The sequence below is a fragment of the Leptonotus elevatus genome, chromosome 1 (assembly GCF_054856555.1).
Source record: "Leptonotus elevatus isolate MCC_2025b chromosome 1, RoL_Lele_1.0, whole genome shotgun sequence".
In the NCBI taxonomy this organism is placed as follows: Eukaryota; Metazoa; Chordata; class Actinopteri; order Syngnathiformes; family Syngnathidae; genus Leptonotus; species Leptonotus elevatus.
Window position 1 is genome coordinate 14,835,001 of NC_141239.1, and position 27,251 is coordinate 14,862,251.

Consider the following 27,251-nt stretch of genomic DNA (forward strand, 5'->3'; position numbering starts at 1 on the left):
CAGACTAAAGTATACAATTAATCCAATATTCATTTGTTGCACGTCTTTGCAATACACATATTGCATGAGTCATTCGTGCGGCAAGATATTTTCCACATATTGTGCAGCCCTAGTATCTCCACCCTCCACTAATGTCTTGCTTCGGAAAACTGATTTCAACAACATTCAAAAAGAAATCTAGTCACCTGGTCAACTTTGGCGCAGTCTGATAGCTGTGTCTTCATCAGGTTGTGCTTCAGTGGAAACCTGGGGCAGATGAATAGAAAAATACCAATACAATTAAATTCTTACTAAGACTAGACTGCTATAATATAATTTCATGTAATCATGAATGTGCGACCAGTAATTCTAGTATGTCACATGTATGACACAATATCCAAATGTCATAAGAAATCACGATATGATAATTAACATGATATTGTGAGGTTAGCGATACTCATGATAACTGTAAAAGTAAAATAAAAAAACAAGTCACAATATTGTAAAAAATGAAATAAAAAAATAAAAAAATTATATTGAGAAAAGAATGTACTTTTGCTTTTGAGTTTTAATTAATCTTTTATGTTTTGTCAAACCTTGCACGATATCCCCCCAAAAAAACAAAATTAAGTGTGACAACACACCATATAAACATACCATAGTGTTTTTCCATTGTAGCGAAATTCAAACATGAAAACCTTCCGGGCATCATGATACACTCTCAGCCTGTTTTCACGTTCCTGTTTGCTTAGAACTTCTCCTCGATATTCAGTAGGAAAGTCTCTCTTCTGAAAGGAGCAGGAACTGAACACTCCTCGACCTTACAAAGAAAAAAGGATACAACAGAAATATTTCATTATAACAATAATGAAAACTAGACCCATACTAAAGAATATTTTACCAATACTCACCTTTGAATTAATTAATATATTTTATGGTGAAGCCATTCTTGTCTTTACCTAAGGATGAAAAGTATGCTACCTCTTCTTTGGGTTTAACTTTTGCCCTCTGTGGCCTCATGACTGACATGTCTCACTGAAGATAATGATCTAAAGCTATAGAAAAAAATGAGTTTCAATCAGTTTGATAGGTAACTTGGTGCAGATGTCTTGAAGTTTATGGTATGGTAATTATGGTACACTGAAAGTCACAGTGTACCATAATAGCCTGTGCAGTGTGCAGTAAATGTGCCAACGAAAATAAAATACAGTGGATAGCACAGCTCTGCTAAATATTTGCATAAATTAAATGTAATGAACACTAACAGACTTTACTGAAATATTTCTATTGAAAGAACAAATTTAAGTAAACACAAATGCAGCAATTTACCAATACTTCATTTATACTGTACTGGTAATACTAAGCCATTGTATATTTTCACATCAAAAACCAGCCTGTTATTGCTTTCCTCTTAAAAATTGCAATTAGCATTCATCTTACTCAACAGACGGTTAGCTCTGCTATGCTAACCGTCGCTAACAGAAGCGTAGCAATTCTAAATAATTAGCTGCATCCATCATAATCAACAGATGGTTAGGTATGCTAACGTAAGCTTAGCTGCACTTACACTGGACTTGCATTATAAATCATTTTCGCGAAAGAGGGAGCAATGTACACAAGCGACCAACAACAACAGGAAAAATTCGAGCTTCAAACCTACCTCATTAGCACAGCTACACGCCATCACATCTCGTGAAGTAAATAGAGCCGGGGGCGGTTCTCTATCGGGGCTGCTAGATGACGTCACTTCCGTACTCAGGGCAATATAATAAATCCCGTTGAAATCAACAAATTGGTTCAGTCGTTGGATTATGAACTTTGTTGATAAGAGTGGCTATTGTTCTATGATTTACAGTGTCAATAAAAAAAAATAGATCACATTTAAAATGAACCCCAAAGGCTCATATATTAAATGAATTACCACAGACGAAAACAAAGGATATTATTGCTAGAATTATAGATCATTTTGTAATCATAAAATGTGATTTCAGTTTCAGTTTTTTAAAAAGGTTTTTTTTTTCATTAACGAAAATGTTTTTTTGCTTTAGTAAATAAAATAACCTTGCTGCTGTCATACAGTTGCTGTCCGAGGATGTTTTAGTACTATACTTTAGTAATGGATGCATGTGTTTTTTGGCAAAATTGTGAGCGAGCCCAATTCCTTGGCTGAGAAGCAACCCTGCAAATGAATGGTCACATGATGCTTTCCTTTTGGCATGAAGCAGGACTGATGGTAGCGCTCACCTTTTCTTCTCCAGACAAGCATTTTTCCGGATGCCCCAAACATTTGGAAAGGGGGTTAATCAGAGAAAATAACTTCAACTCTTTTTTTCTTATTTTGGTCTGTATTTATGGAATCCCCTTTTCACTGGTCACACCAGGCCATCCTCCAAAAGTCTTACTCCCTCACCATGGGTGTAGATGCACTCATACTTGCTTACTGCCCTTCCTGAGCAAGCTCTACACTGGTGGTGATGTCCTTATCCCGCAGCTGAATCAACTTTGGGAGATAGTCCTGGCATTTGCTGGATTTTCTTGGGTGCCCTGAAGCCTTCTTCACTTAAAGTTTGTAAGGTCACTAAAGGAAATTACTTTAATTTTCATGGCAAATAGGGACTTTGCAATTCATCTAATCACTATAACATTCTGGAGTACATGCAAATTGCCATCATAAAAAAACAATAATAATAAGTCAGCACTGGAGATTTTTAGAAAATCAATGTCATTCTCAAAACATTTGGCCACTGGTGTACAGAAAGATGTTACATTGTAAAGGCAGGGTGGGATGTTAAATGATGAATCAATATACGGCACTGACAGTTTCTCTGTCTCTGCCTCCAGCTGTTCAAAGTGATGTGATAAACAGCTGTTAACCATTGTATATTTTCAAATAAACAACCACTGCAAGAATTAAATGCTGAAATATATAATTAAATGTCATAGTGTATTTCATTATTTAATTTATCTACTTAGGAATTGGTGGCTGCAAAAAAAAAAAAAGGCTCTGCGTCTACAGACAAACATTCACAATACACAGCATTTTGAGAAAAAACTGAATTATGGGGACATGTGCGTAATTGTGGGGACAGGTGACGGTCAGCCAATCAAATGCTGTGAAATATACACTGGTGTGAATAATTCATGAAGTGGTGCATTACGAGGACCTTCCTACAGGGGGCGTCATCAAATACACAAAAATACACAAATTCATGTAATTATGGTTTACAAGGACATTGGCTAAAACTTTGGATTTAAGCCTTCTACAGCCCTAGAAGCACTTCTGCATTGAATGAATTATGAGGACATGGGCTGTGTCCTCATAATTCAAAATGTCCTCGCAGTGTTGCGTGTATTCAGGTGACATGTCCTCATAATACACAAAGGCAAACACACACACACACACACACACACACACACACACACACACACACACACACACATATGTCAAGTGTAGTGGCCTTGTTGGAGTAACTGTGTGTGCGTGTCCTGGACTATTAGGGACCAACGTGGTTATCTGTCATGGCGGGCCGGCGATGGGAGGCGGCGCTCAACTCACCAGGGATGTTGTTAGAATGGCATGCTGAAGGCCGACTGTGCGCGCGCGCACACACACACACACACACCTGTGCAGGAATTACAGGGCTAGCTCTCACACTGATCATGAATGTGCATGTTTGCACACGACCAAAAGCTCCAGAGACTTGTGTGCGTGCGTGTGCAGTCGGCCTTCAGCATGTCATTCTAACACACATACACACACTCGGAGGCTTGTTAGGATTTCTGGTATGCGTGTGTGTCCCTCAGGTGCATCTTTAGCAAGCAGAGTGCTCATAAATCACAACCAGGGCATGTTCAACTTTTGTGTGCGTGTTGGTGAAGGAATTGATTTTATACATGTATATGAACATGGGTGTGCAGGTGTGTAAGGCTGTAAGTACATGTATGATTTAGTGTGAGTGTGTAAGTGAGACCAGCAGGTGTTGCTGGAACCTTTTGAAGTGACTTATTTGTGTGTGTGCGTGTATATGTGTGTGATTAAATATATGCGTTCCCAGCAAGTGCTGCTGTGGATCTTTGATGCACACACATTGCCAGCAGTGATTTTTTTATATTGAGTGTGTGTGTGTTTTTCTCAATCCCTCCTTATGTGTCTGTGTGTTTTGATTGTATAACATACTCGCAAACATTTGTGAAAGTGTATTACCAGTTGGTGCTGCTGTGTAGCTTTGATGTGACTCACTCAATGTGTGTGTGTGTGTGTGTGTGCGTGCGTGCGTGCGTGCGTGCGTGCGTTAGGTGAGCACAGTGCGAATGAAAGTTTTCTGTTGTTTTGTGTGTAGATTTGTGAAGGTTATGCAAGTGCGCAGCGGCCATGTTGCGTTCAATGCCGTGCGCGTGACTCCTCCCGGCATGTTTGCGTCTCGCCGCCAGACGACCCAGTCGTTCCGTATTTGTTTGCGCTTTTGCAATTATTCACGTTGCCGGGAAGCCACGAGGTGGATGGAGATTGCATCTTCTAAACAAATAAACTGCACTGCAAGTAGAATATAATCACATTTGTTTCATTTCACATTCATTTTCCCTGTAGCTGTAATGGAATTAATCCGACACAGAGCTAAAACTTGGACATGCACTATTTTCGCTATATTTTCTTGAGAGGAGACAGCATTTCTTCACCAAGCTGTCTTACTATACTGACTCATTGAGCCATTTTCAGCAGCAAAAAGTAAGGTAATGACTAATCTTGGCTCAGTTTGCCGACCAAACCCAGAAAACAGGTGAACCATGATTAGTCGCTACCTTACTTCCTCAGCACAGGTGATGTCATCTTCAGTCGACAGCAAGAGGAAAATTTAGTTATTAAAGTTCTAAATTGTACAAGAAAAATAATGAAGTTATCAAATTTATTATGGACAAAATATTAACTTTTCACTGCTGAAAATGGCTCAATGAGTCAAGTATCCCTTTAATGGGCTCTTTGCGCAAATCCACTACTTCCTGAACTCAATACCACTCCTTCATTTCCTGTCTTTCATGATTGGACAAATTGATTAATCCAGGTGTGCCTGGCCATTGTCGTCATGGTTACTGAGGTCAGGCACACCTGGATTAATCAGATAGTCCACTCGTGAAAGACAGGACGGGTATTGAGTTCAGGAAGTAATGGATTTGTGCAAAGAGCCCATTGTTTAGTTCTTTGGCCATCAATTACATGTTCTTTGTGTTTCTTTTTGTTTATGGGCACACAAAAATAGACCGAAAAAAAGTTACTTTTGATTAGATTGCAGATTTTTTACAATTACACCAGACTTTACGTAACATCAAAAGCTTTAATGCCAAGAAGTTGGAACCATTTATCCCACGCTTCTGATAGTTCTGCTCTAATGTTCAGTCATTTTCACAAGGATTCTTCACCTTGGACAGACGTTAACGAGCGCTCTCCTGCTCTCTATTCGTCATCTTTGATCTCGTGGTTTTGATGTGATGGAGCGCTGGGAGACTCGCCTCTTTCCAGCTGCGAGAGTCTCGACACACCTCAGACGTAAGGAGATCAAAGTCTCGCTCGTCTTGAAGGGAGCGCACTTTACTTTCCCCCTCAGGACCACCACCAACACCTTAGGGTGCCAGCAACACACACATTAACTGTAATTCAGATCTAATTAGATCCGAAATACACCTGATCTACTCCACAGCAGATGGCGTCCATTAAAAGGAAGAAGGGGAAAAAAACGTCATAATCCACCTGTTTGTTGGAGTGGCGGTTTAAAAAGGTAGTAAAACTCATATTACTCATAATAGCTTTTATTTCCAGACATGTAAATGCATTTTAAATGCTTCAAATTGTGTTCCAAGTTAAAAGTAAATACAGATCAAAGAAAATGATAGTAAATGCATTATTTCTTCATCAAAGTGTGGAAAAATGAGTGGTAAAACAAAAGCAGTGTCTCACGTATTTGTCTAAATACAGTGTCTGCCAGACGGCGTCTTCCGTCGTCCTTAACAATGTGGTCTAAATGCCAAAATTCTTGCTCAGTGACTTTATAATTTGGAGTACTTATCACGGATTCACTATATCACGGATTTGTATTTGGGTCCAAAATTCCTATGTTACGGGGTTTATCTTGGGTTGTACCTCGGTATATCACAGATTTTTCTAAGATTATTACAGAAAACTACAGATTAAAAAAAATCTGATCAAATTTTCATGAGGAAACATGAGGTAATTACATCCCATCATATTGTCTCTAATCAATGTATTGTAAGCATTGTTTCCAGTGTTGTGCTCGTTACTAAAGAATAGTAACTAGTTACAGTTACACACTACAGTTTTTGCATTCACATTACTAGACTCATTATGGTCTAATGTCTATACAAACAAAAAAACTGACTCGTAGTCTATTTCGGCAGCGATGACATCATACGTGTGCCAACACACTTTTCTTTCTTTGAAAAGTAGTAGCCAGTGAGCCGTCATCCAGAGGAAGCTTGTTGTGGACAGACCATATGTCTGCAGTTGTCGCGATGTAGTTGAGTCCTTCAAATGTTGTCTTTAGCTCACTTTCCAGTTTTTCGTCCCATTTGCCGCTTGGGCACGGACGTTATCATGCTAATGAGCTCCATGAATTCGGGTGACCCCACCGTAGAAAGTGGCTGCGTGCTTTCAACAACAAACCGTGCAATTGTTTTGTTGATCTGTCCCTGGCTAACACGCTGTTGTTTTGGTGGAGGGGTTTGACTCACTTCGAGCGTGTCCACTGCCACGGGGCAGTAGCTTGTGGAGGTGTTTCAGCAGATTTGAATTGCTGTTTGTAGCTGTAGATAAGACCTTCGAATCAGAAATACACAACTTGCATTTGACTAAAATGTTTTTTCCTTTATGCTCAACTAAAGTAATGAGCGTATTTCCACGTCGAAAACTCTTCTTGCGCTCACCTTGACTCTCCATGACTGCCGTATCCGACACCCGCCCACATTGCGTCTTCTTCGTAACCCACAACCATTGTAAACAGGAAGTATTTTAGTACACAGCAGCCATCCATTCATTATTTGATTCTGAACTGCTTATCCTAACGAGTGTCACACAATTGAATTATTAAACTAAATAATTTATCAAGTAACACACCATATTGTGACTGTAACTGAGTTACTGTATTTAAAAATGTAGTGCGTTAGAGTATTATTAAAAGTAAAAGTAACTAAGTTACAGTAACGCGTTAACTTGTTACGCCCAACACTGACAAATTGTTTCTGAGAACTGCTTCTGTCTTGCGCAGAGTTCATCTTCTTCCTAACTGCTATTCCAGCCCACTGTCATTTTGCACTACCTGCCAAAATTCCCAAGTGTTCCAACTTTGACGAATCATTTGTTCGCCGTGACAGCAAGAAAACTAGCCTCCAGTCAAATTAAATTAACTATAGTCGACGTAACTGGATCCATCGATTGCTGTCAAATAATGTCAATCTGAAAAAATTGTGTGCCTCTGTTGACTTAACGTCTGCTGGCTTGATCCGCTCTCGTCGACAATGATCCGTGTCCATATGGCCCACATATGGAAACTGAAATTTCCACATTTACCCTTTTTCCTGGATCGTTTCCCTACTCACACCACCTGTGTCGCGTCTGACAAGGTTTGAGGACTCGAGCTGGGTCCGTCTGCGTTTTGGCTCAGCCCGAACCCCGGCTGATTGCGACAGACCCGACAACCCGTCAAGGGCCACACAAGGGGACGTACTCCCGCATATGGTAGTACCTCTGCTTCCAAGTTACCGTGGTAACAAGTCAACTCAAACTGCATAAATGAAGGAAATCTGGCAGATTTATGACGTTTTCTTGGAATTATGTTTGAACGTTGTGCAAACTGCCCGTCCTGCAGGACCGTCAATTCATGCGCCGGCTTCTAGCTAACTAGTAGGCAAACTCGCACTGACATTTGCAGTTGAACTACACACAATTTAAAAGTGAATACTACTCACAGTTCTCAGTGTTGACGAAATAAAAACATTTACAGTGGAACCTTGGCTTGACTCACTTTTTTTTTTTGAGATTTCAAAAAAAAAAATCCTCAAAGGAAATAATATAAAGTATATTCCAGGGTTCAACATTTACCTGTATGAGCAATGTTTTGTTATTATACAAGAAACTGTAATGTGTAAGTTATCTGCTGTGAACATTAAAACATGGGGGGGGGGGGGGAAATAGGAAGCATAATGTATAGGAGAGTTACATTTTCTTTAAAATTTTTAAACGATACTATGGACAATACTATCGGTGGCCGATAATCATCGGCAATTATCGACCAATTTAAGGTCAAACAAAAAAATCTGATAATAAAGAAATACGCTGATAATTATTGGCAATTATAAACCAATTTGTTTTCATACAGATAAACCAAAGAATAAAGAATGGCTCATGTTGTGCCCAATTCCACAACACCTTCCCTCTCCTATGGTAGTGTCGCATATTTGTGACATCATAATGTGCGGGATCTCGTGTTCACAGAAGATGCATCATGGCGACATGGCAGTCGCCAGTGTGGACTTTCTTTACTGTGTTGTGCTTTACTGTGCAAAATCCTCACAGGCTTTTTGTAGCATTATTTAAACATGACTGTTTTGCTTCGGTAAACTCAAAATGAGTTATTGGTTGTTTTTGAAGCACATATATCAATAAAGTTCAGCTTCATGGTGCTTTAAACAATGTTTCAATGTATTTGTACATGTTAGCCTTATAGTAGGACTCTAAAGTATATTTGTATTCAAGTCAATTTAGCAAATAATTATCTGTTTACTTATCAGTTATCGACATCAGCACTGTCTACATTATTGGTTTATCGTATCGGTTGAAAATAGCATGCATCCCTAGTTGCAAGTATAAACCACTCATTCATGACATAGTTTGAGAGCAGAGTACCCTCAAACTTCTCAACCTATAAAACAATAAAAACAAGACGGAGAAAGGGCTTTTGATAAAAAAAATAGTAATTCATTGATGTGATGCGATGCTAGAAAGTTGAAAATGTTCAACTTTTGTCACTATCGCCGTGTGCTACAACCAAACAGCGGAGGTTTCATTGATGAGCCAATGAACATAGGGCATGCTACACAGTGCGCTAGCCAACAACATGGAGAAGATCTTTTTAGCGTTGTCTGACTTTCCAATTGTTTATATCTCATGCAATTATTTCAGAGCTGTAAATAAGAAGGCTGCTGCATAGGAGCTTGTTGGTTCCAGGGTTTATTTGTTCGATAAGTTTTCTTAAGCATTTTTGGAACAGTTAAAAATTTGGATCCAACATTGTTTAGTGTACCATATGCCCATCATATCTAACCATAAAATAAAAATTTAAACAGTCCCTCAAGTTTTATAGCCAATGAAATCTGTTGTAATTAAGAGACGCAAGAGGGCAACATCTGTCGCTGCCATACTTATCACACCCCGCCCCGTGTGTTGTTTGACCTGGGAGGCAATGACATTTGTATTTCGCTGTCGTTTGTCGCCTCCCATGTGTTGAGCCCATAAGAAATGCACCATGAGTGATGATGACTCAAGGCATGGTTTCAGTTGAACGTAAGTTTTTTATTTTTTTTTACATGGCATTCGTTATTCACCCCATTTAAGTGTGTCATCTTTTCTCATTCATGATCGCTAGTTCATCACTAGCTAACAACGGCGATATTTACTATACCATATATATATATATATATATATATTTATTTATATACTCTTATTGAGTATCAGGTTTCTGAACTTGTCTGACGTAAAACCTGTTGGCATTTCTCTCATATTCAACATGACGAGCCGAGATTCACCACCTAAGGTTTATATTTGACTCAAAAGGCATGCAGCTCAAATCTAAAGTGATGCAACACCGCCACCTCCAGGCATCTGCTACTCTCTAAAATTTCCCAGTCAAGTTGCGTTTTCATCCCGCAACAAACAAGCGTAAAAACGTACTTGCCATTGATAGACGTTGATGGCAGTGAACGGTTCGATTCAAGTTGATGACCAGATATGTCAAAGGCAGTAGATGAGTCATGTAAAACTATCAAGTCAATCAACAGTCGACTCCTAGTGCATCTTGGTGGTGTAATCTTTCTGCCAGTCAAAAACACTTATGCTTCTGTAATATTTCTGTGAAAGCAATGCGCTGAAAGCCAAAATGTCCAAGACTTCCTCTAGTGTGCCGTTGGCTCTTGAAATTCCTTCATTTTGTGTCGATTGTGAGGATGTTGATTCTTCGTGAGTGAGGAACAACCGGAAACTTTTAATTGAATTAGACTATTGATGAAGATGATGTCACTTTGCTGTCAAGTAGTCGTCTTTTACGGTATCGGCAGATATAAGAGCAGGGCCGGATGATGGATGTCGTCACAAAGTAGACGTGAAATAATCTTTAGAAACGTCAACACAATGGCAGCGTGACAAACTGTCAATGTGACTTATTGACTGTGAACGTCAGCCCGTCTGCCTCTCATTACTTAAGTGTCTTCAAGGCAATGAGAATTGATGTGTGTGTGTGTGTGTGTGTGCGCGCGCGCACGCGTGTGTGTGCATAAGTATTTAAGAGTCACATGTGATAAATGGCGGCGTGCTTGTTCAACGCCATCTCACGATGCCAAAGTTTCTTCTTACAAAACTTTTAAATAGCTTCAGTACCCCAAATTTAACGGTGTAAGCCTCGATCAACATAGAAGTCGCACAATTCCAAATTTGACCAAAACGGTAGTCAAAGAGATCTCAGTAGAGCGAGCCTCACTTAATCATTGCAACGTTGCTTTTTTTAAACTCATGAGCTACACATTAACTTTGAAACGCAGTGGTGCTTCTGAAGTTAAAATGCCCCTGACATTGAACAAATACAGGAAGTCCTCGAGTTACATGGTACGCGACCTACGTCGTTTCAACTTTACGTCACCCGTGCCTCATCTGTAGCACCTTCTTTTTCATTAATTTCCCACAGTAATCACGGCATTTTAAAGTTATTTAGAGTTGTGTTGTTGTTACCTCCAGCAACGAACGTCCATCAGCAGGTCGGCTCACCATCAGGCGCGTCACATTTCCGTGTTTATAGCTCTGCTCTGCCATCTGTCAGCAATTAATGTCGGTAAGGAAACACAAAATATTGGTTCCGGCTCTTCCGGGCTGCACAAATATGTTTTTTAAAATTACTGTACAAAATATTCTGATGTAAATATCGACTTTAGCAGGAATAGTAAGTCGGAATTCGGGTTATAATCGCCAGCGTAAGAACGGAACTCCGCCGTAACTTGAGGACGTCCTGTAACAAAATAACACATTTTTACTTAGCCAGCTAGCTAGTTAACTAACTTAAACCACATTTATTGTGAAACACCAAAATGACCCTGAAGTTGCACAAGTACCAAAATTACTGCTTACTTAGCTAACTAACTTAATAGCTAACTAGCTCTTGAGCTACATTAATTGTGAAACACAGCGCAGCTTCTGAGGATACAATGTTGTTGCAACTTAACTCACTAACTAACCAACTAACTAACTTGAACTGGATGCATTGTGGAACACAGGGGAATCTCTAGTTAAAACCCCTCAAATGTTATACAGTCAACTAACTGATGTCATCCAACCAGCTAAATGACTGGCTATACTGACCCATCAACCAAACAAATAACCACGTGACCTACTTATTTCAGTGTGTATGTGTGTGTGTGTGTGTGTGTACATGTGCGTGCAAATGCGCGTGTGCGGGAGGCTTAAAGTTTATAGGAGTGCATGCCGCTGCATGCATCCACATCTATTTATACGTGTCAGTGCGGTCAAAGTGCCAGGAACTGCGCCTGGGCTGCACTTCATTAAAGTGCAGCATCACTCTCAGATGCACACACACATGCACACATTCGGGGCACTTTATTTAGTGCGAAAGATAGGGAGGACAGACCTCAATGGATTCTGGTATTAATCTTTAATGAGCCTCTGGGCCACGGTGCCGCCCGCCTGACCGCCTGACCGCCTCTCCTTCCCCGCGCAGGAAACAAACAATGACTTATGTGGGGAGAAAAAAATTAGAAAATGCTCCTCATACCTGCCCGCCTCCTCCAAACGCTGCCATGAATTATTCACGTCTGCTCGGCCAAAGCCCACCTCCCAGCGACAAGAAACAGAGAAGTCTCTACGGTCAAATGCGGCCACCTTGCGCACGTCCGATTCTGGGTCAGCTGTCAATCAAACCACCATCACATCCAGTTATTGCGAATGGATTTTTAAAGCCCATTTTTTTCGCAAGAAATGATTGCAGAGCACACAAATTGACATTAAATGCCATGATTTTCCCAGGGTTTGAGCCACCATGACTCTATGAAGAAATATGGGTAGGGCTAAAACCTTTTCAGCTAAAGTGTTCTACCGCACAGCACCCGGAAAATGTAATCGCCAATATTTTCTTAGGTTTTTGGCCATTTCAAATTTTTCCCAGATCAGTAGGTGTACGGAAGGTGCTCCTTTCAAACCCAAGAGCACTAGAAAATCGCATTGAATCCGACTTTTTGAATAGCTTCGGTATCTTTGTAGTTTGTCCAGGTTCATGGCTAAGCAAAATAAGGTCAGTGGATGGTTCTATCATGGAGCCAAACAATTACTGATGGCCATAAAACCTTCCAAACCTAAGGCAAGATCACCCTCTGAAAAAAAGAACACTGCAACTGCAAGTATGTCAGGCTGTTAGCATCATCGGTATGGTTGTGTGCAAATTCATTTCCACTTATTATTCTGCCTTTGAAAAGAAGTCCACCGACTTTTGGGGGGCCTATCGGAAATTCGCGGCTTGCCATTGCTAGTTGAAGTGGTCATGCTCCCCAACCAAGCGCACTGGATGAATGGCCAACCCTGCTAGCTGTTAGCATTAGCTGCTAATGCCGGCACCTGAGGACAGTCTTTGTTAGTAAATAAGCTGAGCAGTAAGAATTGATAGACGTCACATTCTAGCAACTTGGAACACATATTGACATAAATACTGCGGCCCTCATAGTTGAATAAATGCAGTGTTGTAAGCATAAAAAAAACAAAACATAAATACTTAAAAGAGTTCAGTAAACCGCATCAGATTGAGAATATATCTACATTTACAATATAACAGGAATTTGGGTTGAATTCCATCTGACGATTATAAACGTCCACGGTTGTGAGTGAGACAAGGGGATATATCGTTGTAAAGTCACTGTAATTGTGCCGAAGTGCGCTATCTCCCTCATCACCGTTGGTCTCTATTTCCTTGTATTGTTTCTCCTCTACCCACGAGTATGTATGCACTTTGACTGCCGAGTGCAGCTGTCAGCATGCCGCCAGATCTTCGGCGATGTCGCGCATTGAAAGAAAAAAGTGCGGCAGTGAAATGTCGAGAGTGTGCCGTGATGAAAGCCTGTCTTGTTTGCGCTTTCTAGGAGATAGTGCACCCGCTACCTCGCTTGCTCCCCGGTCTGATAAACTGAGTCTTTTTTCTTAGTCCCAGAAGCTCTCTCTCTCTTTGTTTTAAAATGTTCATGAATAGTAATATCACACAAGGAGCTTTCTGCATTCATAAGTAAAATGTCCTTTGATGAAACAGGCTTCAGTAGATTTTCAGTACTGAAAGGCTTTGACTTGAAATCGCTCAATACAAAAAGGCTGGTTTTTTTGGTGTCTTTCTTTTTTATATTATTTGGGAGTAATCACAGTGTTACTCACTGTCCGATAACACACATTTTCTGCCATTACGCTGGTTGAGCAATAATCAGTATTTTAAAAAAATTATCTCCAACATATGACAATATACAAGTTATAAAATGACAAGTTTTTATATGAATGGTTGTCAAAATGTTAATAAACACTAAAATAATCTCAAGCCCAACATAAAGTGACTGCAAAAGCATTAATTGGACAGATTTTAGTACCAGAATTGCTTTTCCTAGTTGTCCCTTTATGTTGTACATTTGCTTTTTTTTATTTTTTTTACAATATCTAAGCCATCTTATTCATTGCACACTAAATTCATAATAAAACCTTTACAGCGGTGCCTTGAGAATTTAATTTGTTTAGTGACCACGTTTATAACTCAAATCTCAAATAGTCGTTCCTGGATGAAATCAATGGAAATGCCATTTATTATTTATAAGATCAGTCTATTACAATTATATTGTAATTTATATAAACTGAGCATGATAACATAATGAATTGGAATATAAATGTAAGTTTTTCATGTAAGATTTTTTTCAGCAGCTGTGGCAAAGCTGACCTTTGGGGCGGGGGTTGCGGTCGGTGTTTTGAAAGATGACGGAATGTGAACGTTAAAGAACAGCTCATACCATGAAAAACTTGTATGTTGGATCACTGGTATCTCGAGGCACATACTGAAGAAAAATTGTACTACCTACCTATGTACCTTTTATACTCTGATTTATACAGTACCTGTAGTATGTATTTTTAAAATTAGTTTCCCTTAAAATGTGCAACCTTTCCAAAATGAAAGGTTGAACATCCTCCGGGAACAGATTGCGTTGAATTTCCGCTGATCCTGTTATCGCACTCCCTGCGAGGCTCCGCTTGTCGCCTTGCGTTAGAGTGCCATCAGCAGCGGTCTGAACAGGCGAGAGATGACTTTTAGGAAAAAATGACGACCCCCGGCCTCCTGCGGGTGGTCCCGAAGTGCCATGGCAACCACACACGACTCATTTTCATACTGATTAGGCCTACGCTCTCCGGTACAGCCCTCCGCTTTTAATGACCGCTTCTTTAGCTTACCACTCGGCTGTTGCTGCCGACAATTGTGTGCGTGCTCACGCACGCTCATGTGCTAGTGCGTCTTCATGTGTGACCATGTGTGTGTTAAAATTAATACGCAGAACAGAGCAGACCAATGTTATATTGAAGTCTAGGAATTTTTATTGGTGTTGGAGACCTCCACCTCTCTGTCCCTCCTGGTGCCGTCAGGTTAGCTTCAACTTGATGCAATTCCAGTAGTTCCAGGTTGGACCAAAAATTTTTATAAACAAGTTAAGATTTGCTTTGTTTCTCTTAAAACCAAACATGTTTTTCCCAACAATAACTTGAATCAACTTCATCCACGCCAAGTACATAAAATAAAAAGCAGAGAAAAACCGCAACCACCTAAAGTTTTTCTCTTTCCTCGTTGTGATTTTCATCGCGCGGTGCTTGGGTGACGTCACGGGAGAAACCGTCCCACGGCGTTTACGTGTCGATCGAAACTCGGGATGTTGCATAATGGGTCGTACTCCGCAGTGGAGACACAGCCACAAGTGGGCCGGCTGAGAGGACTGTTCTTGTGAAAGTCCCTACCCACCTCCCCATACCCGAACGTCCTGCGGTGGAAACGCAGCTAGTAGTGCCTCCTGTCCATTATACAATTCTTAAAACATGTGTGGGTGAAAAATAGGGTTATTTTAACACTCCAATTTGCGTCAATGTTGCGACTTGCACCTTTAGTAAAATAACATTTTAAATTTTAAACAATTTAACATACAGGGAATGGAAAAATACTGCGATTGGCTGGCAACCAGTTCAGGGTGTACCCCGCCTACTGCCCGAAGCCAGCTGGGATAGGCTCCATCGCTCCCCGCGACCCTTGTGAGGACAAGCGGTTAGGAAAATGGATGGATGGAATGGAAAAATAAAGATTTGGCATTTGGACAAAAGCAATAGGAACTCATAGAGTACATGCAAAAAAATTGTCTTTAGGACAAAAGTATTGGGACACTTGCTTACATTAAACACAATTGTTTTGTCCAATGACCATTTTGTTTGTTTGGTTGCAGGAGGACGAGGCAAGAGAGCAAGAAAATGGCCGGATCGAGCCGGTGGGCCGAGCCGACTCATGCTTGGACCACACCGCCACCGCCGCCAGGTCTCTTGAGTGAGTCTCCAACTTACCGTAACCTCTTCCAAGGACACTCACTGCTCGGATGAAGAAATATAGACTAGTATTAGTAGGCCTTGGGGTGACATTTTTGGATGAACCTAATGCAATGCAAATTGTTAAAAAAAAAGAAAAAAAAGAAACTTTGAACAGTTGGTGGACATGTGCATTCAAAACTTTAGAGAAAGTCAAATTGAGTTCACCTGTATGTAAGGTTATAGTGCATTTTCGGTTCATCCAATTTCGCCCCAGAGCCCAGCATCCCCAAGTTTTTGTAAGTGGTGTAATATCTTATTTGGAGCACAATAGCAAAACAACTCTTGGAAACTGACGCAATATAGCAAAAATCATTTTCAAGCCTGTCACTCTTGAGTGGGAGCAAAGCGCCGTGGAAGCTCCCACACACTCCTCCACTCCGTCGCCAATGTTATTAGCAAGCGTGTCTGGTTATGGTCTTCTTTCTTTCCACTTTGATATGCAGGTATGCTATTGCTGTTATTATTACTCTTCCAACGAACGCCTCCTGTTGTCAACAAGGCGCCCGCGTACACCCCCCCAAACTAATCACAGTTATTGTTTCAAAGCAGCGAGGCATCCGGGTGATCTTTTGTAGCGCTCGGCTGCAAATGCGAGCACTTGTTTTTCTCCATTTTGCCGGCTATACGTGTATACTGCAATGGGTATATAGATGAAATGGACACCGCAGTGAAAATTGAACTAAATGTTGTTTGACAGAAGTATTTGGTCACCTACAAGGAAATGCAAATGAAGAAAATGTGGAATTTGGACAAAGCATTGAGACATTTAGATGAAGTGAAACGTGAAAGAAAATGGGCAGTTTGAGCAAAAATAGTGAGACATTTACAGGATGTATAAATAAAAGAATTGAAATCTTAAGAAAATGGGACGTTGGGACATGTTAAGTATTTGGTCACCTATGTAAATGAAAGTGAAATTTTTTTGGGGGGAATTTAGCGTGTGTGAAGAGGGAAATAAAATGTTCAATTTGGGCAAAGGCATTGGGATACCTACAGGAACTGTAAACACATTTATTCTTGTGATACATACCTAAATTGAAAAGTGAAGACAATGGAGCATTTAGACAAAATTATTGGGACACGTACAGGAAGTTGAGATGTGAAGAACATGGAGTTTTTGTTGATTCCCAGTCCCCCAAATTCCCAAGATTTTCTCCATATGTATATTGTAGTGTATTCATTCTTTGTTCAACCAGTAATGGAATTAATAACTGGTTCTCATGTATAATTCCGACCTGGAGGCAATTTAGGGTATCTTGCCCGAGGACACTTTGACAGCAGACAGTCAAAGCCAGGATTCGAACCAACACCCCTCTGCTCACTGGATGGCCTGCTCTACCCACTGAAGTACAGGCACCCCAGTCTAGTGTTCACATCATTAAAAGGCAGTTGGAGGTTGAAGTGTTGTCGAAATCACTAATTTAAAACTTGCCTTTTGTAATTAACACTTGCACTGGCAGAAGCCCAGCAAAAGCTAAAAGCGTTGAACCCAGTCCAGAATTCGTTTAAAAAGAAAACCTTGGGAGCCTTCCAAGAGATCCACTGCACATCATTATTGTCACACACTTGTTTTATTTCACAGTATCGGGTTTGGCTTGTGTTCGTTTCATTTTCAACACCATTTTCCTTTCTATGCTTTAATTACAATTTGTATCCTTTTGTTTTGATTCATGTGTACCTTCATCACATTTCCTCCTCCCTTTTCTGTTTTCCCACATTATGTCATCCCCCCAACCCCCCACTCTTCCTTATCCTCAACTCCGTCCCCACCTGATCGCAGAGACCTAATCAAAGTGGTGGAGGTGACAAATGATGGCGGACCGCTGGGGATCCATGTGGTGCCTTTCAGTGGCAGAGACCGAAGGTAAAAATAATCCTGTCTCGGCAGGAAGTAGCTTCTTTTGGAAGTCTTTATAAGACATGTTTAACCTGTGGGGACCCCAACTTGTTTTCAAGTTGTGGTTGACCCACGATAAATCAAGCAATAGATACACCATGGATTGGCAGCTAGCGGCCCACGGCCACAATCTGAGTGGTCCCTTGATTAAAAAGGTAAATAAATAAATCAAATAATAAAAAAAAAAAATACCCCCCCCCCCCCCAAAAAAAAACAATCTTCATAAAACACTGATGAATATTCACTGCATTCTCTACCAAAACGGGGAGAAATGTAGTAACAATTCACATAATAATAATAATAATAATTAAAAAAAACATAATATTGAAAAATATTGGAAACAAATTGAAAAACAAATCTGAGACTGCCGAACCGTGAGTATGCAGAGGTAGACTGCAGCTGTAAATTGTTAGTTGTTTGTTTCTATTACACTGGTTATACTGGCCTATACTACAATTAAATTATACTGGTTTTACTGCCCTATACTACAAAGTGAGTAGCCTTAAAAAATATATATATATTGCCGTTTTGGAATGATACGAAGGACAAAAATAGTACCTCAATAATATAAAAAAATGTTATGAGTTGATTTTAATACACAACATGAGCTCTGGCACTTAATGTTGGGGTCCTGTTCAGTAGTTTTGACACCTACGTTTTGTCCTTCAATGGTAATTTTTGCGCAAGATAAAAAGAAAAAAAACTGTACGTAATTGATCTGTTATTTGTTTCAAACCCCTTGTTTGTTGGGTTAAGATAGTAGATCTTCTATACATGCATTGAGAAAAAATTTATGAATGAAATATATAAAGAGCACATATTTTGCACGTATGCACATGTCCATATTTAAAGTGGCATTTTTGTCATACATCTATTTAAGAAGTCCAATGTGGCCCCCTTCAACTTTTAATTTGCCTATTCTTCAACTACACAATTATGTCATCATTATGAATTACTCCTACAAACATCTTTTGATAATATACTGGTAATTCTAGGGTCAGTTCTGACTGTTTCAAACAACTAAAAACAATACATTTTATTTTTACAAATTCAGTGAAACTCTGCATACTTAAGGTTCAGTACCTGCAGATGAACCCCTACTGCCAACCATTATGCACAGTATAACTACAGGAATTTTTTACTGTAAACTGAGTGGAATCATACGCTTGCACAACATATGAGTTGGAACGTGCCGCTGTATCGTCCACACACCGCCACTCAACACGTAAACACCCGCCCACATCGTGAAGCCATTTGCCGGTTCGCCACCATCCATCATAGTGCTTTGACGCCTGCAGGTGACCGTCATATTTCCGCGGGCCTCCCGACACGGCTTCTCCGCGTGATTCAAAGGACTCGCTGAGCACAGCTGGAACAAAGCTGGCCGGAGGAGGAATTTCAAGGAATTTCACATCTGCTTTGAATATTCCCAAAGAGGCGGAGGAGCCGAAACAAGATCCGTGACTGCGAACTTAGTGGAGATACTATCGCCTTCTTCGCGGCTGACTCAATCATGCTAAAAGCACACTTGTGACACACGTTTGCCTTTATTGGGAAAATGTGTGGGCCGGCGTTATTCCAAGATTACACTTTCATCAAGCGAAGTGGAGGCCCTTCTCCCAGCAAATCACATTGCGTTCCCACTCAAATCCAATCAGCGGGAATGTTTCTGAACTCTTCCACCCCCCTGAACTCTGCTACCCTCGCCGTAATCACATTCTCATTCCTATTGAATTAGAAGCCGGGGCCGAGTGTTAAACTGTACAATCTACTCAATTTACAGAGGTGGCACGCACTCAGAGGGGGGGGAAAAAAAACTCGGATTCTAGGTCGACAAGAAGACTCTGTTGGGCTTGCTACATCTTTTCCCGAGTTCCTTTTTGGCTGTGTAATCCGTCGAGCGCCTTTCTCAGGTGAAGCTAGCCTCTAGCCCTAAAACAGTTTGCCACAGCGGATTACAAGCATGGCGCCTCAGGTGCTTCAAGCCTCAGCTCGCCTGTCAAAAGTACACTTTTAAGGTAAAAACCATCAAAAGGCAAAGATTGTTCTGGTAAATCAGGAATACTCCTTGATGTGAGAAGGCATGCTTCTGCCAAGAAGTCCAGTTTTAATATAATCCATTAAGATGAAATACAACTGGCTTTGAAGGACCAGCGTGATCCAGTTGATTAGGAAACATTTTGTGCTCTTCCCATTGCAAGAATATATCTGATATTCTATATGATATATGGTATCACAGGGTTTGCCAGTACTAATTTTTAGTTTTCCCTAAGTGAAGTCCTTCATTTTCATTAACCCTTCTTTTGCGTTTGTTTCTTTGGAATGTCAAAAATGTCCATGGGTCAAAGTGATAAGATAATTAAAAAATATATATGTTGTGTTAATTAAAACTAAGTTGAAAGAAAATTAGGGATGTAAAAATGTGTGTGTTTATTTTGAGTTAATTTATAGTTAATAAAAGTTATTTTAAAGCCACTAATTAAAATCAAAATTTATAGGTAATAAATTTAATAATGCATATTTGTGGAGACTTGGGGTTAAGTTGTATTTTACAATTTTAAAAAATGTGCAGCATTTCACAAGTTACTTCATGTTAAAGATCTTAATATGAAAAGAGAAATGCACTGAGCTGTCACCAATGTCTCACAAATGCAATTATACCATCTAGTGGCAGAAAAATGACCTCAACACAAATCAATATCACACTCGAGTTTTTTTTTTTACAGTACAGTACATCTTTTTAATTTTAACTCAATGTTATGAATTATTAGGAAATTACTGTATCAATGACTAAAAGACGCACCCATATTTCTATTATTTTTTTCCCCTTTTATGTTAGCATGTTAGTAAGAGTATGAAAACTTAAACATTTTATATGAAAATCATTTTTTTAAATACATAATTAAAAGTTAAAAAAAAGGGCAAATACAGGACATTTTTAATATACATAATTTTTTTATTTATGAACTGTTTAGAGGGGTCAGTTACAACAGTCGCATATACCTGGCCCTTAAATCTGTCATTTCATGGTCTCAAAAATGCCACAGTCCAGTTGACAAAAAAACAAAACACAACAAAAAACAAGATCTTAAGTTGATGTTTTGTTTAACTGAATTACGATTTAGGTAGTTTTCCTTAATAAGGTGTGATTTGGAGCCAATTTTTTTATATTTTTTTATGTATATTATATTTTTGTATTATACATGAACCATAAATACCACCATCTTCTAGTTTTTTTGACAGCATTCTCAACTCCAAAGCAGCCACATTATCTTCTGTCTTCCCTTGTGTTGACTTGAACCTGTTGGACCTTTTCAGGACTCTTGGCTTGTTGGTCAAGCGTCTGGAACGAGGTGGCAAGGCACAGCAGCAGACCCTCTTCCAGGAGAATGACTGCATCGTCAGAATCAATAATGGAGACCTGCGGAATATCCGCTTTGAACAGTAAGATTTCTTCCCGAGGCTCCACTGTGGGACTTTTTGACGGCATTCCTTGGTCCTGCTTTTTGCCTCTATACGTGTACCTGGTGCCCCAGGCTTGTGCTAAATTAACCTTTTCCACCAATTTGATTCCTGCAATCTTTCAGCCTGGATGCCTTTTTAGAAAGCTTGTGGAAAAGGAGTCAAATCCGTCCTTTTACCACTGATCCCGCTTCTTGCATCATTCTCCCGTCTACCTAAATCCACCTGCCTCTTTACATTCCCCCATGCTACGTGAGTGGGCGATAATGTAGTGTCTGCATGTTTGTTGTTTTTCTACTTCCATACAAACAGCTATAATTCAGAGAATATACCAAACACGCATGGTTTCTAATGGATTTATAGAATCTGCACGGCCCAAAACACAAGATTTGTACGCGGTTCCGCTTGCAGCGCTTACGCTGTGTCGGGAACATAATCCGAGAATCCTCGTGAATATGCAGGAGCGCTTTTTGATAATGTGAATCTTCACTGCGGTCGAGTAAACATGAGACTATCTTGTTAGTGTGAGAAGGCAAAAACAGACATTGGCTGATGGCAGTGAGTAAACAGGTAAGAATGCTAAAACTACAGCAGGCCTTTTAACACAAAAATTCCAATAAATTGCCAAATCAGAGCCATGAAGCAGAACATGGTGAATGTGTGTTGACTCTCAGCATTAGCGTCTGGAGTAGCGTATAAATAATAGTTGTCGAACAGTTGCTCCCAACGAAATAGTGCGGGAGAAGTGAGTGTCAGATCAGATGCGAATATTTATTTTTATGACTGTATCGGGTGAAACTGTGAAAGGGGGCTCCTGTCAATTCATGTTGTGTGACTTTGAAAGCACAGGTGCATCCATATCGCGCCTCTATAGGAGCTACGCTACATATTGTTGTCATCTGCCTCCTCATCTACAAGTTCATCCTCCCTCTGGGAATTTTGTGAAAAAGGGCTTCTGGAATTTCACAACACATTTTCCCGCCACAGTAATGCAATAAAGGCCCTCTAACGCTTTCGCCACTTGGCTAAATGTCCTCTTTGGACAAGTCAAAGCAACTTGTGATGGACTGCAGCAAATGGTGCTAGTGAGGATTTGCTGCTGTCAACATGAGCTTCCTTATGGGGGTCTATGGCTGTATGAGCTCACAGTGACTAAAGGGCCAGGAGTTAAGGGCTGCCAGCCAGCCCACAGGCGAGGCCCATCCATGCAAGAGGATCACGAGATGGAGCCAAAAGCGTAATAATGAACACATAACTATTTTCAGGTGATTGAAAACGGATGGATGTCAGATGTAGAAAACAGCTGACAGGGACAACTAATTTTCAGAGCAGAAGAGTCCGAGAATTGAGCCTTTCGGCTATTTTTTTCACACTGTAGCTGCCTCTGTTGCTACCTCAGACCGCCAGGAAAATTGTGGCATCCTACCAACTACTTCCCTGCATACCTACCTACTTGCCACATATCTACTGACCTATTAACCTACTACCTACATATTTACTTTGAAGCTACTTATCGAGCTACTTGTCACCATTCTACTGACCCTACGATCAACAAACCCATCCTAATGGTACTTACCGCCACCTTACCTTCACCCATCTTCTGGCCTACTAACCTGCTCCCTTAAGGCTTCTTGCCTACCTTTTTGCCAGCAATCTACTGGCCTACCTTCAAACACACCTTCAAGCTACTTAACTACCTACACACTAACAAACTACCAACATACTAGCTACATGGTTCTTTCAAGCTACTTACTACTTGCAAACCTTTTTCCCTTAACGTTGTGTGAAAGATTGAGTGATTTTACTCCTGTTTTCTCTCCGCCCAGGGCACAAAACATGTTCCGCCAGGCCATGCGTTCTCCCATCATCATGTTCCATGTGGTGCCGTCTTCGGTGAAAGCCCACTACGAGCATCTGTCCCAGGTCGAGAGGAATCCTGCGTACTTATCAGGCCGCTTCAGTGCCGACTCAACGTCCATTGGCACGGATCCCGCGCCTCGCAGGATGTCCAGACACGGCTCCCAGAAGCAAGCACCCGCTCACCCGCATCCGGATCAGACGGACAGCTATCCATCCGCCGCTCACCCACCAGCTGTCTCCGCTGCCAAACCTCCCACCGGACAGATTCACTCGCCACAGAGGGGGCTGACATCAACGCCCACGCCAGCCTACAACAAGAAGGTCGGGAGGAGGCTCAACATTCAGCTTCAAAAAGGTACGGGGAAAAAACAACCAGACACCAATTTGGACTAACCCCGGATTCCCATAATGCTAACTGATAGCATGCTAAATGTCCATGTGGGTCCATTATGATTAATTATAGAGATGGTTGATACTTCAGTCGTTTGTGGCAATGTATTTGCAGTATCATACCACAAAGGAAATTGGTAGTGGTATTGATTAGCAGACACATACAAGAACCACACAAGCAGCAGAGCATCTTTTTATGCAGCATAGAAGTTATTACAACAGTTGCATATTGACAAGGTAGTGTTAAATATTTTAGTAGTAACCAAAATTCATTTGTGGCTTCCCGCTATAAATAAATGTGTATGTGGGAAACATTGCAGCTGATCAATGATGTAATTAATCAATGGCATATATTAAAGACATTATGGTCGATCACAAATCGTGCATAAAATGCAAAATATTAATTAATCCAATCCAGACGATCAGATCTGTGTGAAGTCTATTGATTTGTGAAAATGTTGTGCCTCTGTGGACAATTGCTGAAGCGCCAAAGCCTACTGAGCTGGGGAAAATTCTAATATGCTAATGGTAAGAATGCTAATATATAGCAAGATAGCCACCTACTGAGATAAAACGTTAATATACCGCAAAACAGCAATCTTAGGTTCAGGAAGCGCTACATTTGCCATCGTGTCTTGGTTGAATTTCAAATGGAAATGGTAAAATATTACTAGTTGGCTTGAAGGATTGGGATTTCCAATTAAAACCCTATTTAAAAACCCAATTTTGAAGACCTGGCTCTAGCTTTAAACCATGATTTGAAACCCAAACTACAAACCTTGACCTCGTCTAGAAAGCCAAACTTTATGCCAAAACCTTGGCTATAGAAACCCTATTTTGGAACCCGTTTCAGAAACCCTTACCATGTCTTGAAACCATGACTTAAAACCCTAACTACAAACCTTAACCCTAGCTAGAGATGCTAACTTGAATCCCCAACCTTGGTTGGAAATCATATTTTGAAACCCTAATTTGGAAAACCTCTCCCTAGCTTAAAACCCTGATTAAAAACACCAACCCTGTTCAGCAGCCCTATTTTGAAACCCTAATCCAGTATTGAAACTTTACTTTTAAAAAGTGCATTTTCGAGACTAAAAAATATTTTTTTATTTTTTTATTTTTTTTAAAGTGTATTCCTGTTTGTAGCCCATTGATTTTATATTTTGCCATTCTGGGTAATTTCAACTTTCCGTAGATGGAAAGTGTCCCAATACTTGAATCCACATGTCACAAAAGCAACATGTGGGCTTTGGAACATTTTGCACAGAAATTTGGCGTTGCCTTCGACGGACGTCTTGGCACAGGTGGCACGTGTGCACGGTGCACCTCTGCCAAGGCTTCAGTTGGGGGTGCAGGAGGAAGAGCTTGTTGCTTAGCAGCCGCCTGTGCTGCATCAAAAACGGGATTGCAACCTCCCAGAATCTTTTTTCCCCCCCTCTCTCTCTCATCCGTGACAAAAACAAAAACAGATGCTTCTTGTTGTTTGGTCTTCACCCTGAAATCTCCTCATCGTGTCCTCTTGCGCTTGCTTGCCGCGGCAGACGTTAGCGAGAGATTAGCGACAGATCTCTCAAGAGGACCGTTCGCCTCATCCCGTTTTGTTTCCACTTAATCCCACTGCTCCCAGCACGCATTAAACACTCGCATTGTTTATACCTTTGAATCCTGTAAGTAGCAGAGTGATGTTGTGGCAGTGAATATCAAAAGCACACACCAGGTTTACATGATAGAAAAAGTACAACAGGTAGTAGTAATCATTTTATGCCATTTTTAGACTTGTGGAATTCAGTGAAGTGAAAATAAATGATGGTTGCACAAGTGTGCACACCCTCTTAAAGGAGGAGATGGCTTCTTTTTTTCAGCTTTCAATCAGAAACCGAAATGTTTTGTGCTATTATTGACTGGTGTTTGGTACTGTTTATAATTACATTCACAATAACTCAGGCCTCAGTTCCAGATAAAGAAAAACAGACCCTTTTCATGATGTTGCCACCAGCATGCTTGACTGTGGGTACTGTATGTTGTTGTTTTTGTTGATGAGCAGCGTCATGTTTGCTATTGTCATATTCTGGCCGAAAATGTCACCCTTGGCTTTATCAGACCATGCAACGTTTTTCCACATGAGTTTTGAAGATTTCAGGTTTGTTTTTCTTGTTTTTGTAAAATGAAGCTTTTGTTTTGCTACCTTACCCGCTATATGATGAAGAAGGGGAGACTGCTGGCACATGTACTTAACAGGCTCTACTTTCTAGAAATTCCTGCAGCTCCTTCAGTGTTTTCTTTTGGCCTCTTGGCATCCTCCCTGGACGGTTTTCTTGTCTTTTCATTAATTTTGGAGGAATGTCGAGTTCTTGGTGATAGCACTTAATTAAAACTGTCTCCAGTGTGGTCCACGTTATATTTTATACCTTGGAAATTATTTTGTACCCTTCTCCTGACTGTGCTTTATAAGCCTGTGATTGTCTTCCACTGGACTAATGCCTTGTCTTAGCAAAACAATGTGGGAATGATTCCGCTCATGTTTTCTGTTTCTTAGCGGGAAAAAACATTCACTAGTAGTCACTTTTTGGGAAAATAGTCTCTAGAAGGGTCGGAAAAGTTGCTACCTTGGCAACGCTGCCAGCGTCTGGCTGACCTTTGCATAATTAAAATCCACTTAGTCCCAACTTGTTGCTTCCCACAATTTATTCCCAGGCACAAATAAGAGAGCAGTCTGGACAGGATATCTTAGTCATCATTTCCTCTGTTTAACTGTCCTCATAATAGGATGTTGATTCACTGCTTTCCATAAAAACATGCCTCAAAGGAGAATTTAGAAAATTCAGCCCCCGAAGCTACTTTTTAACTCAGCAAATTAAATCTGGTAGACGTGTTTTGTCATGACTACTGAATAGGCCTACAAAGATGTCCGCTGCTGTAAAACAAACAGGAAGTCTGTCAATTTGATTAAAAGCAAACAATTTAGGATGTCTTTTTTCTTTATTAAAGAAAACTGAGTTGTCCTACAAAATTTGTCCAATGCTACCAAATTTGAACTGTATACTAGACAGATTATGAAACATTTGGGTTTTCGTCATTGGGTAGGAAAGTGTTTTTGAAAATTCATCCTTTCAAGCCTGCTATGAAGCATAAAATTGGCTAGTCATCATGAGTAGACACATAAAACAGTTTCAAGGACTTAGGTTGTTAAACTAACAGGATGTCTGCTGCTGCGGTTTGGACTTCAATCCAAGACCGACTGATAGCTACCAAATTTGAACAGATAGATGACATTAAATAGAAACCTTAGGAATAAGCTCATGGTTGTTTATGTCTAATAATTCAGCCCCCGAAACCAGTTTGGCTTCGCAGCATGGCATTTGGTGGACGTCTACCATGAGTGGACCTGCAAAAAAATCTCAAGAAGCTATACCCAAAAAGACACAGGAAGTTAGACATTTTAGTTCAAAGCGGCCATTTTCTGCATTTTCCAGGGATGTCACAGATTTGTCCTAAAGATTTTATGCAATTTATTCAAAATTTAAACTGATTTAAATTGGAAACAATATTTTTGTCATTTTGTATGGGAAATGCATGCCTGCGAAATGTGATGAAATTGTCATCAAACAGAAAACTCTAGTAGTAACTCAGCAATCACAACATTGTTTTGAAAATTCAGCCCCCTAAGCCAGATGAAATTTGGTTGGCAGTCTATCATGAGTAGGCCCACAAAATATTCTCAACAAGCTGTGCCCTAAAAACGAT

The 27,251-nt window shown here is 40.3% G+C and overlaps 2 protein-coding genes across 9 annotated transcripts in view; one reads left to right on the forward strand and one right to left on the reverse strand.

Moving 5' to 3' along the window:
* LOC147181005 (uncharacterized) overlaps positions 1 to 3,408 on the reverse strand; it is a 9,571-nt gene extending 6,163 nt beyond the window's left edge. For both annotated transcript variants that reach the window (XM_086066778.1, XM_086066777.1), the window contains exons 1-3: positions 891 to 3,408; positions 637 to 799; positions 186 to 246 (exon numbers count right to left, since the gene is read on the reverse strand). In XM_086066778.1, the coding sequence (XP_085922904.1) occupies positions 186 to 246; positions 637 to 671 (96 nt within the window). In that variant the 5' untranslated portion in view covers positions 672 to 799; positions 891 to 3,408. The remainder of the gene's footprint in view (positions 1 to 185; positions 247 to 636; positions 800 to 890) is intronic.
* LOC147181003 (partitioning defective 3 homolog) overlaps positions 1 to 27,251 on the forward strand; it is a 171,696-nt gene that overhangs the window by 70,813 nt on the left and 73,632 nt on the right. For all 7 annotated transcript variants that reach the window (XM_086076408.1, XM_086076433.1, XM_086076449.1 and 4 more), the window contains exons 6-9: positions 15,760 to 15,857; positions 17,679 to 17,762; positions 21,114 to 21,239; positions 23,084 to 23,472. In XM_086076408.1, the coding sequence (XP_085932534.1) occupies positions 15,760 to 15,857; positions 17,679 to 17,762; positions 21,114 to 21,239; positions 23,084 to 23,472 (697 nt within the window). The remainder of the gene's footprint in view (positions 1 to 15,759; positions 15,858 to 17,678; positions 17,763 to 21,113; positions 21,240 to 23,083; positions 23,473 to 27,251) is intronic.